Source organism: Balaenoptera physalus (assembly GCF_965194825.1).
Source record: "Balaenoptera physalus genome assembly, chromosome: X".
NCBI lineage: Eukaryota > Metazoa > Chordata > Mammalia > Artiodactyla > Balaenopteridae > Balaenoptera > Balaenoptera physalus.
The window spans coordinates 39,700,002-39,719,268 of record NC_138903.1 but is presented as its reverse complement, the minus strand read 5'-3'; the positions used below and the strand labels follow the sequence as shown (position 1 = coordinate 39,719,268).

Genomic DNA, 19,267 nt, shown 5'->3' with positions numbered 1-19,267 from the left:
GTGCTGGTGTGTTGGGATTTTACACACACACACACACACACACATCCCCGCCACACCCCTATCTGTATCCATGTAGATATGATATCAAATGTTATTGGCTTTTGGTGGGTGTCTTGATAAGTACATATTATATATATGTATCTTGTTATGTACCCACCTAGAAATTTTCTGCTTTCAAAATGTTGTAGCAGAGACTATAGCAGACTGACAATGAATCTGAGACCATTTGTTTGTTTGGAAAAGTAGCTAGGAAGAAGGAGAGGCTACATTTCCATTTGTATGTTAATGATGTTAATTTACCTAAATCTGGAAAATGCAGTGTTCAGGTCAGGACTCCTGGTTGCCAACCTCAAAAACTGTCTCTAGCTAATTAAAGCAGAAAGGAATTTATTGGCAGGATTTGTGGGTGTGGTGATGGGGGGCACTTCACAGAATCACCAGGAAAGCTGGAGATCCAGGCTCATAAAAGGGTGACAAACACGGATGCAGCCCAAAAGACCAGAATGCTCCAAATGCCATCATGGGTGGACCCTGTGTCCCTGGAACACCCTTTGTCACATGGCTGGGCTCTCTTGCACTTGACATTGGCTGCCGTAACCTCTGGGCTCTTGATTCCAGTGCGCCCATAGGGAATAACCTCTGAATGTCTGCAGGTCTTGGCCACTCCTCCTGAATGGCACATCTGGTGAGCCAGGCTTGGGCACGCCTGGCTCTCCAGCTGCTCTGAGGAGGGGAGAGGAAACACCTGCTCCCTTCAGATCCTGCCTCCCACCTGCCTTGGGAGTCCCCATCCCTTCGGGGGTATTTGGATGCTGGGCAATTCCTGTAAATATCCACTAGAGCTACCAGGAAAGAGAGAGGCAACCTAAAAGCAGAACCAGAAATAAAAGGCTCAGGAGGGTCCCTTAAAGAATTTCCCATCCAGCTGATAGACATCTTCTTCTCCAAACTCTTCCCATCCTGAGTGCATATGAAATAACAGCAGGAGTATTTTCATCCCCTTTGGCGTAGATAGAAATGTAAAGAGAGTCCTTCTTTCTCAGGAACGTTAATGACGGCTGGTAAAGTAACCACATGTGGCACAGTGACCTTTCCGAAAAGCATGGTGATGTGATGAAAAGAGTTGCTGGTGCCAGATACCCATTGATAGGCTCAGAAACAGGTCCTCTGGAGCCCAAGAGGCGGAGGCAAGCCTCCCTCTTGAAAGGGGCAGCAGATGGTATTCTTCGCCACCCCTGACAGAATAACGGCTGGAGGGAGCAGTGGGGCCCCATCTGGGAGAGAGCCTGTCTTCTGTGGCCAAGCAATCAATGTGTTTGCAATTTTTACACTTTCTGTGGTGCCTTGCAGAAGGGCAGCTTGTAGGAGGCTGGAAAATTCCAACCAGGAAGAACCACACCTTTTCATGTTACTTCAGAGCAGATAGAGTGGTTCTGAGAACCCAAAGGCAAAAGATAGCAGAGTGGAGTGGTGAACATATGTTGAGAGAAAAACACAAATTATCAGGAGAAATGAAAATGTTGATGGACGTCAAGCTCTGATATTTGAAAATGTTGGTGGCCAAAGGATTTATCCACCCTCTCGATCTGACCCACAAAATTGAGCCAGAAAATGTGTTCATGACTATTTCCATGGCTCTTACTCAGCTACAAGTCATTTCCCCTTTCAGATTATTTCCATTTTTAAGCTCCAATTTCCATTTGCTTTTTGATCTTCTGCTTTTAAGACATTTCAGCCAATATCATCATTGGCCAAGTGCCAGGTTTTCTTTCAAGGCTTTGAACTTGTCATTTATCCTTTATCCTTGTAGGTGGATTCTGTTTTGTGACTGGCTGGTCCCAGGTAGACAGGGTTTTCCTGGTAAAGCAAAAGAAAAGGGGCTTCTTACTAAAGGGTGGAGATCAAACTGAAAAATTGAAGACACCTCCTGTAAACATCAGTGACTGAAGTAAAGGTTCTGTGGAAAAGTAATAATGTGATTACCAATTTATGAATGAATAATAAATGACATGATCTAGCTGAACCTGACAGTTTCAGCATCAATAATTAAGTTTTATGACATATCTATCACTTTTTTATATTCTCAGTTTAATTCTTCATCAGTGTTCATTAAAAAAAAAACATTCTGGAGCTGGGTTCATCTGACATAAAAAAAAAATTATAAATGGTTCAATGGTTCATTGTGTTTTCCACAGAAGTTGCTGATGGCTTTCTGTCTTCATTTTCAGCTTTTAAGGGCAAGAATTAGGAAATAGTTCCCTTTGTATTCCTACAGCTCATAACAGTATTATCCAGCTAGCAGGCATTTAGCCCACACACGTAGTTACCTTTGTCATTTTTCTACTAGTTGTGGTGCCGTGGGTTGGCTTTACCTGTTATTCTCACACTCACATAACTCGAGGAGTCAAGGACTCCCACTTTGTCATTGTGTCTAAATCAGATCTAGTGTTTTATTCTAAATGATGCCAAAGAAGGCGCTGATGTCAGTACTGTTGTGGATTTAATCATGGATCTGCTGCTAAAAATCATTCACTGGATGAACAGCTCAGAAAAGAACTCACACCACCCACCCACACCGTAATAAAACAGGGCAGAGTTTTGCACTTGCTTCCACAGCATTGCCCGAGAAAGAGTTCTGATTCCCATGTTTCTCCTCTCTTACTGAGAATTTCAACTTCATCCCGGTCAGCTGCTGAATCATTAAGCAGAATGCCACTCTGTATTTCCGTGTCTTTCGTGCGGACGGCACCTCTTTAGGGCGGCCGCATGCTTGCCAAAGAACTGAATCCCGAAGATCATTTAGCCCCTTATTATTTCCATAACACCACAAAAGAAGAAGAAGAAGACGAAGAAGAAGGGGGTGGGGGACTTCCTCGCCCTTGTTACTCCTATGCCGTTCCCATCGTAAGATGCTCCGTGGAAGGGAGCCTAGCGGTGGGCAGCGGCTGCGAGTCCCCGATACCGGGCGCCTCACATTTCCGTGGCATTCCCATTTGCTAGTGCGCTGCTGCGGCCGCACGCCTGATTGATATATGACTGCAATGGCACTTTTCCATTTGACATTCTCTCTCTCTCTCCCTCTCTCTCTGCCTCTCTCTCTCTCTCTCTCCCTGTGTCGCTTAAACAACAGTCCTAACTTTTGTGTGTTGCAAATATAAAAGGCAAGCCATGTGACAGAGGGACAGAAGAACAAAAGCATTTGGAAGTAACAGGACCTCTTTCTAGCTCTCAGAAAAGTCTGGGGAGAAAGGAGCCCTGCGTTTTCCCCCAAGGTAAGCAGGAAAACAGCGCTGACGGCTTGCCTAGGAAATTACTTCTTTCCAAAAGGAGCATTTCATCCTCCTCTCAGACAAAGAGACAACCTTTAAATACCACTTAAATTTGCATTAATTGAATTTGCATTAATCTGTAGTGGGCTAGCATTGTGTTTTGTAAATGAACGGGTCTTTGAAGTCGGTGACAGGGCAGGGGAGCCTCACAGAGAGGCTGGAAAATCTCTTTGGGTTTGACTGAAAGAGATTGGATTTTCAAACTCTGCGTAGTTAGATGTAACTTTGTAATGGTTCTTATATTTGACCCCGTGAAAGGAGACTGAGAAGCAGCTACTCGCCGACATGGACTCCTGGAGCCCCAGTATCTTCCCCGCCGCCCTCATCCCTCTTAGAACGGGGGCACTATGAACGCGGGCAAGACTGCAAGTTTAAAAGCGCACTGTTTACTTTTATTACTACTTATGTACGCTGCTGATCTCCTGCCAGGGCTCTGCCGGAGCGCTTAGGATGACTTCAAACAATAGGCAACATTTATTTCCAGCTTTCTGTGTCACGCTTTACAGGAATCCTGTTCCTTTGCACCTTTCTCCCAACTTGCAACATCTTCAATTCCATAGATGCAGTCAGGAGCGCCGGGGAGAGAGGAGGATGGATTTACTATAGGATTTTGATTGGGCAAAAAGTCCGAGGAAATGCATGCTGTTTGCCTTGGCCTTATTGCAAAGGGTTATTTTTAGTAATCAGCTCGTCCCTGCAGCCGACCGATGCTCCCCAGTCCAAGCAGTGACCGGGAAAGGATGCTCGCGACCAGCACAGGGACCGGGACCTGTAGGAATGACTCCTACAAACACCTGAGGAATATTCGGAGGCTTCTTGCAAGCTCCTGAATACAAGTTCTCTCTTTAAATGAACAATTGGGCTGTAGGAGGCCTGGGCATAACTCTTTCTTGGGGGACGGGAAGTTTGACTGTGTACAGAATGTTAATGACTCAGAACACCCTGTAACTGAGGCTCATTGTGATCGAGGAGGCGAGATAAACCTGCATGAAAGAGGTAGACTCCCTCCTCTGCTGAGGTTCAGGTGCAGAGAAGGAAGCTATTTGGCAAGACGGGAGTCCCGCGTTCTATGCTCTGTAACTGTCATGAATAGCAGATATGGATGCTGTGAAACATGTCTCTTTTCATGTATGATATTAGTGTATTTTAATTACAAGGAGCCGGCGTTGGCAGATTGCTCCAACACATAACATTAAATACCAGGTGCATTTGAAAATGTAGACACGCCTAAAATGCAGAGTTGGCTCTAGGTGCCTATCAAATGCAGTGGGGACTACAAGATGCTTCTCAATTGTTTCGACCAAATGCAAATATCTGCCCTTTTTTTTTTTTTTTTTTTTTTTCTTACCAGTCTGGCTTCTGAAAGTAAACTCTTAGCTTCCTAGAGACCAATATTCATCGTGGAACGGGAACTTGGTTTATGGGGGAACTCCTCTGATTTTCTCTAATAACTAACCTAACAAGCGTTGTTGAATGAGAATCTGGCTTTTGAATGAGGTAATTTACAACCCTGGGATAGTCATTATTTATTTGAGAAAGCCTGAAAAGATACCAAGGATTCTATTGCTGTACAATTTTAAGCTACTGCTGTTAACAAAGCATTTAGCCGATCCAAAACAGTTTTCTTAAACTATGATTCAGACCATTATATGAGAGGGTCTGAGCACAAAATGCAATGTTTTGCATCATTTACTTTAAAATACATTTAGTTCAGGTAAAAGGAGTGCTGGCTGAAGCCTTCCTGATGACCATGTACCAAGCAGCTGACACCCACAGATGGAAACACGCCTGTGGAGTTTTCAATCTTAATTCATGTTCCAATGACACTGTCAAGGGGAAAATAAATCATTTTTCAATACATTTAACAATTTCCAACTCATTTATTTTCCTCGGCCCTTGAAAAATGTGGCGAGTTTCTCGGAATTATAGCCACCGGTGGTGGCTGGCAATTTTTACTGTATTTTAAGAACTCACAATTCGAGCACTATTATTCTTATTGGTTAATTATTCATGCCATCATTCTTTCAATAACTTATGCTAGTCCTGATGGATGCAAAGGTGAACGAGACATTGTCCTGCGCCCTAATTCTCAGTCTGTATGCCATCTCCAGTTAGATTTTGGAACAGAAATAGACTTGGCCAGTGGGTAGACTGGTCAATGAGTTCCTTGTTAGAAAGAACTCTTTCAAATATCTGCTGGTACCCAGATTTACTGGAAATGATTGTCGCTTATCGGTGGGTTTTCTTTCCATTTATGATAAAGGGGTTCCCCTTAGGCCTTTATCACCGGATCCTGGGGACACGTCACTCACAGCTAGCACAGCCTGGATCTTTCCTTCCTGGGCAGGAGAAGCCTAGAAAAGGGGCAGTTTATCCTTTCTCTGCTCCCTTGAGCCCCCTTTGGAAAGGACCACGTGCTGTCTGTATCGGGGATGGCTGTGAGTCACCTACTCAGCGACTGACATCAGGGCCACTTGATGAATCATTGAATTAGAAACATGCATGGAGGAAGATGTAGTCACTATCTCCCACCACTTACTTGTCCCGCCCCCAGGATCGAGTCCCACCCCCAGGATCGAAACCAGTGACCTCTGGGCCTGGCCTAAATTCAAGAAGACCCTGGGAAGGAGTTGCCAGAAGTTGTTCCCCAAACCCAGGTCTCCGTCAGAGCCACTAACAGTGTTGCTTTCAAATAATCCGATCTTGTGTTTTCTGCCTCGGGTAGGTTACTGGGGGGAAATATCCTGAAGACAGCATCACCAGAGTCCTTGATTTGGTCCTTATCAGCAGATAATCCCCTGTGGTTGGATTAAAATGCCTCTGACTCCCTGGGGGGCCTGACTCACCCTAGCCAGCCCTCAGCTTCTTGGCCAGCGGCCTTCCAGGCCATCCTCACCTCCTCCCATGACAGTCAGCTAAGGCGACTTTGTCCGGGCCCCCTGCCTGAGCCAGTGGGAGCAGGAGGGATGGGACGGCAGGTGGCAGAACGGAGAAGGGCTAAAGCAGAAGAGGGAAGCTGGGCCATGGGAGGGTGGGTGAGCTCCGAGGCCCAGATTGCTGTGGCCTGCCCTGGCTGTGATCAGCTGTCATTTCCTCTTCGTGTATGACACTGTGGAACATATTAAAATTTCTCTGGGATGGTATGTTTGGAATTCCTCTGATGCCCCACCTCACCAACTTACCCGGACAATAAAAGCAAGGTTGTAAGCCTTTGAACAGCTGGCAGGCTATATATTTCCCCTCTTTCTTTCGCATAATCTAATTCAGAAAAGAATCCAGCTAGACTGGCAGTGCCATGTCTGGGTACTTGTTTCCTGCAAGTCCTTCCTCCACCACCTCCTCCCGCCCTCCCTGGAATCTTCCTGGGTGGCATGTGGCTTTTCTTTGCTTTTGCTCTCCACCACTCCCAGCCCGCCCCCTTTTCCCCTCGCCTGAGCTCCTTCCATTGTGAGCTCGCTCTTTGCTCTGCCTGTTTTCCAGACAGCCTGGGTCCTGTTTCATCTGGGGACAACAGCCCATGAGGTCTCCCCATCTCCATAGTATTCCCAGGATGTCATTCTTGGCAGCAGCTCTGCCGGGCTGATAGGATCGGGGGTCCTTTCGGAGCGCCCCGAGCCTGAACCCACTCGCAGAGAAGAGCAGCCTCATGGCTCGGGCTGCCCTTTAGGCTGCTGGGAGCAGGGCTGGAGTGAACCGGGTTGGCAGGGACAAACATACCATCACAGTGACCCGCACATCTCCGGCAAAGGGCCGGGGGTGGGAGTGCTATGGGAACGCCTGGATGCACTTCGGCCTACATTAAGAGAAATGTGGTTATTCTCTGTTTCAAGGGAGAGAGACAAGTGACTTGAAACAAAGCTCCCTGGATCCTTGGGCCGCGCCCTGCCCCCTTTCTCTGTCCTTCCCACATCCTTCCCTTCCCAAGGAAAGAGAAGGACAGACGGGACTTTTAATTTGGCTAGCGCGGGCCTGAATGTCTTTATGAAACCCGTTTTGTGAAAGGGAGAGGGGAGAAATGGATCCTGGGTTGAACCGAACCCAGCATGGGGCTGGGGAGATGGGGAGGATTTTTTTCTTTTTTTTCTTTCTTTTAACAGCCGAACAACAGATCGGTTTATGAGTTGCAAATGGAAGGAACTGGACTTCTCAATTAGACATTCCCATTTAAGAGCTTCGTGTCACCCCCCGTGTGCAACATCCTTAAAAGATGCTGCTAATGTCCTCGGGGCCAAAAGGTATTAAGGAGCGCTCTACAATGCAGGTTCCTAGCCCTTTTCTTTTCCTGGGGGCTTTGGTAGTCTTTTCCGAATTAGCTAAAGTTCATTAAGAGACCCAAAAGGAAAAATTGAACACAGCTGAATTAAAATGAGTCTTTTCCTGTTAGCTTGACAAGAAGGGGGGGAAAAAAAGAAAGGAAAGAAAAGAAAGAGAAGAAAGAACCAACTCCCCTCCTCTGCCACTTCTTGGGTTTTAATATGAATTATTCCATACAAGTCCCTAGGCTAGAGAATCTATTTAAAGACGCCTGGCAGCATGAAGAGAGAGGGTAAAAATACAACCACTCTTTTGTCCATCAAAGGTTTTCTTTGGGAGGACATTAAGAGCCTTCCTATTTTCCTGTCTGCCCCTGCCAGTGGCAACATTCCAGCTGGTAGTACCCACTCCTCACCCTTCAGATCAGCAACCATAGAACTTCTCTGTTTGCGTCCAGGAGAAAACAAAGGGTGGCGAATCCTGCTGAAACCCCCGTGCATGTGCAGTGGGGTGGGCGAGGCAGGGACTGGCTTGGCTGCGCAGGTTGCGTGCTGCAAATTCACACACCCACACATTTGAGTTTTTGAGGAAGATTGCGCCGATGGCATTCTTTCTGATGCCAGATGCTCTCACATCTGCAAAGCTTTCTTCTTGTGTGTCTGGCAATAGCTTGCTTGGTGCCCCTTCGCGCTTACTGTGCCCCTCATCAGAGGGTCTCAGAGTCTGATGGGTGAGCCTATAATTGCTGAGAGTCACACCCCCAGACCCATTTTCCATAGTCCGAATGTAACACCCTGGATGGGGTTCACAGTCTGGGACAACCACTTTCTTGTTAGAAAGACTGCTGACTCAGAAAATGCAAAGAATGGGTAACTTTAGGAGGCAATATATCCCTCATGCTTAGAATCAGGAATTCATCCAATCAGAATCTATTTCACCCTCATGTCCAAATCTGCACACGAACATGGACTATATAGCTTTAAACTCAGTTCTATAAGATTTGCAGTAGATATGTTTTTCTTTTTGTTTTTCTACAAAAGCTAAGAATTTTTTCATACCATTTTCTCTCCTCCAAGGCCGGGCTCAATCCCAACTTTTTCTTTTAAGCTGTGATCCAACCAATTGCCAGATTCTTTAAAAATGAAAGGGCAACAGGTTAATACATTCAAGAAAGTTGATGAGGTGTCAGAAAATTCTCAGGGGCGACCCTTCCGCAGTGCCACCAACCAACAATAGCCCTAAAGATCGAGACTCCTCCCATCCTCCCATCAATAGGGAATAAAAATAGGCAAAGAGCAGACCATGGAGAAGCAAAGAGAAGGAGGAAGGATTATTTCTGATGTTTAAAATCTGCCACTGGAGATTTTCAAATAGCACAATTTCAGAAAGGGAAGCTTCCCTTAATTTCACCTACTCCCTCCCAGGAAGAGGGGTTTGAACTCTGAAGTTGCCTTCTTTACTTGACATTAGAAAAGGAAGTCAACTCCTACAGTGAAGAAACTATCTCCCTTCCTTAACTCGAAGTAAAATGTAGGCACACATATGGATGTGAAGAGTCCAAGAAATCCAGTTCTTAAAATCCAATTTTTCTTTAAAGCGCGAGGCAATATTCAAGGACTTCATACATTTCTGTGATTCCCCCCCAAATTACGGAAAATGACTTTTTTTCAGAATTAAAATGTTTCTGTTGAGGTTTGAAATCCAAAGGCAGCAGAATGGAAGTGTCACAGGGGAACTGGCAATCAAAAGACGTAGCCAGAGTGTGTGTGGTTTAAGCAAAGCAAACTACGAACAGAAAACCAAAAGCCCAATAAATTCAGAGTGATTAGCAATAAGGGAAACATATTTTTATGTGATTGGCTTTTTTTTCATTTTTTAAAAAATTTGTATTGGAGTATACGTTAATTTACAATGTTGTGTTAGTTTCAGGTGTACAGCAAAGTGAATCAGTTATATATATATATATATATATATATATATATATATATATATATATATATATATATATATATATACACATTCTTTTTCAGATTCTTTTTCCATATAGGTTATTACAAAACATTGAGTAGAGTTCCCCGTGCTTTTAACCTTGCCCCTTTGACATGAGTCTGTGTCCACAAGTGTTGCTTCCAAATTGCCACCGGATTGAATCCAGTATTCAAGTCCCCTCATTGGGCAGAAAAGGCAAATTGAATGGGGAACGGAAATACTGAGTTGCTCTATTGTTTATGCCCAATTTCTAACTAAGGGCTCTACAGCTGTTAGGTGAGATCACTACCCATCATTCCAAAGTGTGGGTGAGGAGATTCAAACGCAGCTTTGGAAACACTTTGTTGGACACTTTGAAGAAAAGCCAACATACTCATTTGGCTCCAGGGTAAAGGGGAGCTTGTACCCTGAGCTAACATTGGTTATCTCTCTTCTCCTAAGGCCATACCACAGCCAGCAGCCCAGTGGCAGAGCAAGTGTCAAATTAACTCAGCACCAGGGTCCCCAGAACACCAGGGCACCTTTTCTTTTCCACAGGGAGAGTGTACATTCATGTGTTGGCGAGACCAAGTGCCCTGGGTTGGGTGTCTCAGAACTTTCCTGCTTTCCTTCCAAAGGGTCTTACACAAGGTAAGTGGTAGAGTGTTTCTCATTCCTCATGTGAAACCCCCTTCCTGGGAGGGAGTGGGTGAAATGAAGGGAACCTTCCCTTTCTGGAATTTTGCTATTTGAAATCACTGAAAGGGTAGTGGCAGATTTGAAACATAAAAATAATCCTTCTTCCGTCTCTTCTGTTACCTCTTTTGTGGCTTTCTCTCTCCCTATTATTGGTGAAAGGACGGAAGGGGACTCCATGTTTAGGGCTATTGTTGATTTTTGGCACCCCAGAAAGCCCACCCCTAAGCCTCTTCTGACAGCTCGTCACCATATCAGTCACAGCTTTTAGTGGAGTGGTAGATTTACAGAAATAATCCAAACCCCCAGAGGAGAAGACTTCAGTCGTATCCTGCTTCTTGACACATGGGTAATCAGACTCGGTCATTTCCAATTTATGCAAGGTTTGTTCTCTAAAAGTCAGTTATGTCAACTGTTAAGAACTCAGAATGAGTCTTTCCACAGAAACTGTAGAAGCCCGCAGAAGCCCAGCACAGGAAACAAGACCCGTACCCAATGGGCAACTCTTTTCAACCCAAGTCCCAGCCTAGAGCTTCAGGTACCCTAGCACAAAGGTTCCATAGATGCTTTACTAAGCGGACTGCCTTGCTCTTAACCACATCTGCAGAGAAGAAAACTCTTCTAACCAATCTTCCTCTTCTATCCTGAACCAGAGCATCATAAATGGCCCCACTAGGGCATGAGGACCTGCGGCTCAATCTGTTAGGAATAAGGGTCATTCCTAGGAAAGGTGCAAGAGGGTTGAACTCAGCCTATATCCTCATCATCACCAATTGAAAGAAGTTTAATTCTACCATGATTGACTACTATTCGCTTTCTCCTCTCCCCATTTGGTAGAGACTGGAAAGAAACACTACAAATTTTAAGACAGCTTTAAGAGAAATAAGAACTGGTTAAGTATCCTCGCTAACTGCTTCCTATTATTAACAACATGTTATTAGTTTATAAACCGTATTTGGTACATTCAAACACCAAGTCAACTGGTTATGACGGGCTATTTTTATTTTGGGCCACCAATACAGCCTCACCAAGGGGCTTAGGCACCACATTAGAACTTGTTTGGACTTTTCTGTGATCATTAACTTCTTGAGTAAGCAAGGAACTCTTTGTGTCATATTTCTTTGGGGAACATGTAGCCCCAAAGCAGGCAAGTACTCTGAGAAGCTTGGGTAGAGTTAGAGAATGTTAGAAATGGATAGAACCATAGAAACATCTCGAACAATCCGTACATTTTGTGAATGAGCAAACTGAGTCCAGAGAAGGCAAGTGACTTGCTCAAGATCACACAGCCAATGACGGGAAGGGAGGGCTCAGAGCTTGCGGCTCCTCAGATCAGCCTTCCTTCCACCAGAGCAGACAGCAGTAGAATGCTCTTCTGGTTTCAGAAAGTTGCGGAATAGTTATCCAATGTTTCTGGCAAATGAATGCAAAACACCGGGACGTGGAACACAGGCTAGAAATGGGTTGAGGAGGAAGAGATGAAACCTGTAGGGAAGTGGGAGTTTGGATCACAATGAGAGGTTTCTCTGGATTTCCTGAAAAAATCAGGATTTGAAGTTTCAGTCAGTCTCTAGGTCCAGTCCTCCCACACCAGTCTTGCCCCAGACAGTAAAACTATTCAATCCAAGGACACACACACAGATGGGGCCACTTGACAGTTGACCAGAAATTACTTCTATTCCTAATCCTTCTTTTTCACACCCTTCTTTACCCCAGGCTTGTGATTTATTGCTTCTTCCCTGGGCTCTATTTCTCCTTCCCTTTTGCTTCTCCCATCTCTTTTCTTCCTCCATCACCATCACCGCTGAGTTTGGCCATGCCTGCCTAGTAATGCAGGCTGGGAGAAAACAGACCATCCCAGACTGGAGAACTGTGGTTTAATCCCAAGGATGTCCTCTTTCTCCTAAGATGGCTCTATGGGGGCAGGCATTGCCTCCTACGCTCTGCCACCTCTAACTGTAGAACAGACACCATGAGATGACAGGGGCAGGAGCTGCTCCCTCCCCACTGACCTTGTAGCTGCCCATCCTTGGAGATACCAGGGGCTGGCAGGCTGGAGGGCTGGCAGCGTGTGTGGTCAGGACGGCTGCCTCTGGGGCAGCCCAGGCTTGGCTTCTTGGCCACTACTGATGTGCTGCCAGATAGGAATAATATCAAAAACCATTCATTGAGCACATGAGATGCTTTATAAAATCCAACAGGCTGTTTACAGTTTATAAATTAAGTGCCTTCGGAAGAGGCATCTGACTTATTCTCCAAGGCATCTAGTTGACTAGTTCCAATTGGAATTCTTTGAGTTCCTGGGAAGGGGCTACTTAGCACTTCACACTCTCTGATGAGACTTTGAGTTTCTTGCTTTTCTAATCCCAGTATGAAGTGTTACCTAGTGGCAAGCTTTCTTCCACATTTAAATCTCTGATTTTTTTTTTTTTGCAATTCCTTTGAGAGAGGCTTTATGTTCTGCCATCTTTACCTTACTCATGCCTGATATGATAGTTTTAAATGATAGTAAATATCAAATAATTCTGTCTGGCACACTGATGGCATTCCAAAGTCACTATATTTCATCTGCTTAGCTTGATCTTCTTAGAAATGAAGCAAAGGATGTTGCATATGAATTAGATGTTAAATGAGTTCATCAGTGTGTCTAAAAAAATTGCCCAGGAAAACAGCGGGCCAAGACTCTTTGCTTGTGGATGCAGTGAGCTGGAAGAGGGAACTAGAATAGGACCTATTTTCTCCCCTGACCCTTGAGTCTCATCTGTTAGAGCAAAAGGAAACACATAGTAGGTGCTCAGTGAATATGTGTTAAATATATATTTGTAGAAAGAAGCCACGGGAGGCAATACCTGCATGTATTATACTGAAAACAGCCCCCGGGGGAAATACGGATACTGAGCACGGCCCTCCCTTGTCTGGCAAGCAGGGCGAGAATAAGGCCACTCTTGGCACATGCCACTTGTCTTAGCCAGTTGCTGGAATAACTTGTGTGAAACCAGCACTTTACCCTTTGCCAGGCAGAAGGTCAGCCCAAGAGTGAGCTGATCTGTAGATACAACACCATCTCTCACCCAGGAGGCTGGGTCTGCTGTAAGCTCTGCTATATTATTTCGCTGAGAATGACAGGTGGGGAAATCTGGGCACCAGTTGTTCTTTTCCACTGGTATCGTTTGGAGGGTAGCTCCAAAGTCGGGCACGCCAGCCTACGTGCCTCTCCTCCAGCAGAGGCTCCACATTGGAGCTATTAGAATGTGGGCTCTGTACATCGGCCAAGTCCATGTCTCAGAGAGACTGTACCCAGAGCACGGAGCAGCCCAGGTCTACTGAGTTCAACAAGAGAGTCGCTTTCTCATTCAATCCATCACTGGCTGGGCTGAGGTTCTAAGTCTTGATAGGCAGCATTTGATTTTTATGCTACATGGCTTTCACAAAATTAAAGCAAGTTAGAATTAATTTAATTTTGAGAAAAATGACAGAAGCTCCTACAAGACAGACGAAGATACCCCTGGGCTGCCATAAAATTGGGATCTCGAGTGATGAAAACTTCCTTCATTCTTGATTTTCCCCTTTGCGAGTGCTTCCCTGGGCACTCTGCACAACCTCACCTGTGCACATCCGGACCAACACAATGTTAAGGCAACTTGACTTAATTAACATCACTCTTTTCTTGAGCATTCTGTTCATTTCTTCTTCAACACAACAGTGTTGGTTCATTCAATTTGAACACAAGGCAAAAATCTCAGTGTTATGTTGCAAGGATCATACCTTTATGCTTCGAGGGTTCTGTGAGTTCTGTGGCATATTTACACTGTTGCTGGCATTCTCATTTCAGAGTTTAATATAACAACTGAACAAAAAGTATCATGCTTTATGAGCGTGTTGAAATGAAAAATCTATTTCTTATTAGTGGTGAAGCAATATTTCTTCTGTCATTCTTTTATACTTTATCACTACTTCTGGGTTCAGCTTATCATCTTTAAAGAGAAAATCAGATAATAAAGTTACATTCTGTGTGACATTAACTAGCTCTTTATCAGTATAAATGTCATAACATTTGCTTGCAAAATTATTTTATTCACCTTTCAGGCAAAAAAAATTTTTTTAACTGTGCTTGCAATTCAGAACGTTGCTACTAGGTGGCAGTAGTGCACAAGAACAAAATGGTCCACCTGGAAGAATATTTGACTAAGAGACTAGCATGTCTTCCCATATTGATCAGGAATAAAAGTTTAATACTATTAAAATACTCAAACTGGCACAAACTTTAAACATCCATTAACTTAATTACTATTTTTAAGCCAAGCTTTGATTTGAAAAGAGAAAGTATTATTTGTTAATGAAATTCTGAATAGGCAATACAAGTTCAGACATCTACAAATTAAAAAAAGTTATACAGCGAAAAGTCTTTCTCCCGTGACTGTCCTCCAACTCCCACAGGTAACTAACTGTACAGTTTCTTGAGTATCCTTCCAGAGCTTCTCTATGTAAATACAAATTAACACAAATATATATTCTTATCCCTCCTTGTTTTAACACAAATCAGTAGAGCTTCTGCATTCTTCCTTATAGAGTTGCATGGTATTCGACTGTATTAACGTTGTGTAATATATTTAACCAGTCCCCTACTAATGGAAATTTTGTGCTGTTTCCAATTTTATGCCATGACAACCAATGCTGTAGTGAATAACCATATGCTTGTGTGATCTCACATGTAGGATAGTTCTCCGAAGTGAAATTGCTGGGTCTAAATTATACAGATTTTCAATTTTAATAGATATTGCCAAATTGGCCTCTACAGAATTTGTACCAATTTTTACTGTACTTTCTCCAAAATAGGCCTGTTTTCCCACAGCCTTGCCAACAGGGTGCATGATCAGACTTCTGACTGGTTGAACAAAGTGTCTCAAAGTGCTTTAATTTTCACTTCTCTTAGGTGAGTGAGGGTGCCCATCTTCTACATTTAAGGGCCGATTATATTTCCTTTTCTGTGGAATAAATGCAAATGCCAACACATAAAACCATACATACACGTATATAGGGTTTTGTTGTCAATGTCATTGCTTGTTTTTATCATCATGCTATGCATGCTTTTCTTTCATTTGCGTTGCTCATTTAACCATATCTCCTGGCCATGGCTCCAAAAAGAAGTTGCTGGCAGTGGAGAGGGAAGGTCAGGACTGGAATGTCTGCTTTTCCCCTTCATCCTCTTGCCATTGACTCCTGGGGGAAATATCTGTGAACTGGAATGGTGAAAGGAGAAATCTAATAAATTCTCTTTCGGAGACTAATTAAGGCTTCAAAGAGACAGTTAACCATTTGGGAAAATACAGTCATATTGAAACTCAGGAAATGGTCAGCAATACCGTAGCCTCTGAACATGGAACCCAAGAAAGCTCTGGCTCTTTGAGCTGAAGTCTTGCTGAGTTTCAATGTAATGTGCAGAGGAAAACCTAAAATATGCAGCTGAAATGAAAACAAAAAATGCTCTTCTGCATCCTCTGCTGATTTGGAGCTTTAGGCTCAGGTTTGATCAATTTTAATGAAATATTGCCATTAGCATGCACATAAAGGAAAGTGGTGCAAAGTTGCATGAAAATATGGTATCCTCAACTTTAGGATTATCTTCTGCATATGGACATGGCAGTAACTGAATCCATAAGTATCTAAAATGTTGGCATTTTAGAGCAAGAGAGGGTTGCAGATGCCATTTTTCCCACTCCCCTATTCTACAAATGAGGAAACTGGGGCTGGAACAGCTTAAATGACCTGTACCAGGTCCCCCAGCTAATCAATGGAAGTGCTAGAGTCCAGGTGGGTCCCCTCATTACTGTTCCCTGCTCTTCCTGCAATTTACAGGGCTTCCCTGAAACACACGTGCTGAAGTTTTGCCATTGCCAGGGATGCTCCACTCTGAAACAGCCCTGTGTCACACACTCTTTTCCTCCTGGGGTCCCCTGCCCCACTCTCGCAAGACAGCTAAACTGAGGTTAAGGGGGTCTGGGGCCACTATATTAGAGCAAATCTAATTGACTTATATGGACTTGAACTTCTTCATCTTATCAGTGCTTTGCTCTGTTTATTCAGACTGTCCATGCATAGCAAGCTTAAAAAAAAGGTACTATGAAGCAAAATAATCAAACTTTTATCTGAAATAACTTTGAAAGTTTTTCTGAAGGTTTAATTATTGTGTTCCTTTTGCTTTAGATGTAATGTCAAGTCCCCCAATCTTCCTAAATGTTTGAAAATATTTTTGATGCTCTCTGTTTGCTGGTGTGATAGTGTTGGCCATGCCTTGGGGGGTGGGGTTAGTGAGGTGATTTGAGGAGATTCTGGACCCAAGTCCTTTGTCCAAGAGGTATATGCTTAAAAGAACAAGGCAAATTTCAGATATGGCATGATCCCACTTTAATGATAAGTCTCTGCTCCAGCAACCACTTACTTTTTCAAATTATACGTGTGCTTGGGCTACAAAGGCTCTTCAGAAATGCGTGAGTCTGTTGGCAAATACACATGTGTTGCCTTAACCGCACTGGAGGCCAGTTAGCGTAATGTGTATTTCCGATGCAGCTTATCATTGGTGCTGGGTGGCACGGGGCTTCACACAAAAACAGGATGAGCCCAGAGCATAGAAGTGGAAAACTAGGTGGATGGGTGGGTTGGACTTGGACATGGAAAATGTACTTCCTTCCTGTGGGACGTGGCGTGTGCTTGTTAGCGCTGACCTGCCTTCTCTCTAGCCCTGTAAGCTGACATTGACATCAAAGCTTACCGAGAAACTGAATAGACACTCTCGTCCCCACCAGCCAGGGATAAGGATGAAAGCACCCAATCGAGTTATGCTCTGGCCAGAACCACTTGACTATGGGGTCAAACTATCCTCCAGCAATTAAAGTCAACAAGCGCTTCCATTAAACCATTGTGTCCACTTCCAAATGATTATAAATATGTACCGTAAGCTATGGGGGAGGGGTGTGAAATGGATGATAGCTTATGCTAATGACACTCTAGAAACCAATATTCTCCACTCCAAATGACATGGAAAAATTCTACTCAATACCTCCAGGGTTCCATTAGTTTTTCTGGGTAAACGTTTCTGGGGAAAATAATTTCTGTTTTCATTCCAGCTGTGCCTCAGATACAGTGATGATGAATTGCGAGTGCAAACTGTAAGACGAAAACTCCGGCATACAAAGAACAATGACAACCAGAAAGCTCCAACCGGATCCTGCCCTTTCCTTGAAAGGAACTGGAGCCTAGGAGGTGAAGGCATTTCCAATTTTTAGTCCTTTGCCTCCCTCTGCTGTTCCTCTTGAGAAGTTTTTCCTTACAACAATGAGAAATCATGTACTAGCTGCATCCTTTTCTATGCTCTCCCTGCTGGCGCTGATGGGAGATACAGACAGCTCATTCATGATGGACTCCGATCCTCGACGCTGCATGAGACACCACTATGTCGATTCTATCAGTCACCCGTTGTACAAGTGTAGCTCCAAGGTAAGCTCGAGATCTCCGTGAGAGTAGCCTTACTCCCAGAAACAGGAGACAAGCCCTCTTCCTTTGACAAGGGACAGAGAACTATATGGCTGACCCACAGGGCTTGCCAGAGAATCATCCTTTTAGGGTTTCCCACCATGCTTTGAACTTTTGTCAGTAAAGCTGCCTAATTGACCATGTACACACCCAGCCAGCTTCTCTCCTTTCAGCCTGCTCAAAGTCAATAGGAAAGGCTGGAAGTTTCTCACAATAAAATGGTTGCTAGGCACAAGGTTGGAGGGGTGTGTGTCGTCCCTGTCTGTGAAAGTGTAGGAGCAGTGGTGTCCTTTTTCAAGAAAGAAAATGGCATCTACAGGTTATCGTAACTCTTTCTATCTCCACCAGCAATAAAGAGGAAGGGAATACAAGAAATATGATTGAGCAGTGAAACGTACTTCTTGGCGGGGGTGGGGGGGGGCTCTTCAAAGTGTTTCCTGGCCCATGCCTTTCTCTACCTGCCATGTTTATGTTAAAATGGTTTCAAAACAGAAATGGCATTTTGATAAGTTATCATGTTTACCTTGATCAGCCACGTCATTCTTGTTTGGAGTAGGTTGTGTGTCTTTTTGCACAGGCAAAAGTGATGTCTCAGTGTTGAGACGGGGTGTATGAAGGAATACTATGCTTCCAAGGCCACCTGGACCACCCAGAAGGGAGGCACATAGTAGGGAAAAATAGACCCAGAAACAGACTTCTCACGACTCTCACTGCCCCCAGTCATACGAATGAAATTTGCCCACATTTGGTAAATAAGAATTTGTTTAGCCCAACCTCAGAGATTTTCACTTCCGGTCCTGAGACTAAAACCACTTAAATATTCTCACATGGCAAGTATTTTTTTAAATTACCAGTATAATTGAGAAGTTTTGGTAATATCAACCACTAAACTTGAGACCATATAAGTTAATGGCTCTACCCTCCATTTAAAAACATTACGATTTCTGTCTGCCTTTAAAATTTCCATAACTTCTCTGATTATAGCTCAATGATGATGGCTTGTTTTAGTTTAGGGAGATCAGAATTTGGGTTAACTCACTTTAACCCAAACTTCCTGGCTCTTATTTGTACTTGTCGAACCAAAAAAAAAGAGTAAATAGATAAATTTTTGCAAGCCTGCAATCCCTTCTTAGGACAAAATATAAAACAAACTGAGAAAAAAAGATAGGACATGTTTTTCCAACTGATTGCTCAGAAACTGTAGGCCTGAGGTAAGGTTGACTAGAGCAATTATTAGTTTCTCCTCCACTCCCCCTGTAGAGAGCACTTGTATTTAGTGTTTCTTATTCCACAGATGATTTCTCCCTCTGCTGAGTTGTCCTCCATAATCATGATTCTTTAAAAAAAGAAAGGAAATAAAATTATTTCAGGGACTTCCCTGGCGGCCCAGTGGTTAAGACTCTTCACTTCAAAAACAAAGAAAAAAAGACTCCGCACTTCACTTCGAGTGCAGGGGGCACGGGTTTGATCCCTGATCGGGGAACTAAGAC

General features: G+C 43.9%; 1 protein-coding gene across 2 annotated transcripts in view; it reads left to right on the top strand.

Moving 5' to 3' along the window:
- The first annotated feature begins 718 nt into the window (after positions 1–718).
- NDP (norrin cystine knot growth factor NDP) overlaps positions 719–19,267 on the top strand; it is a 30,130-nt gene continuing 11,581 nt past the window's right edge. Inside the window, exons 1-3 of one of the 2 annotated variants that reach the window (XM_082446702.1) lie at positions 719–3,272; positions 10,110–10,202; positions 17,372–17,741. In XM_082446702.1, the coding sequence (XP_082302828.1) occupies positions 17,580–17,741 (162 nt within the window). In that variant the 5' untranslated portion in view covers positions 719–3,272; positions 10,110–10,202; positions 17,372–17,579. The remainder of the gene's footprint in view (positions 3,273–10,109; positions 10,203–17,371; positions 17,742–19,267) is intronic. The other variant, XM_082446701.1, reaches the window with a different exon arrangement.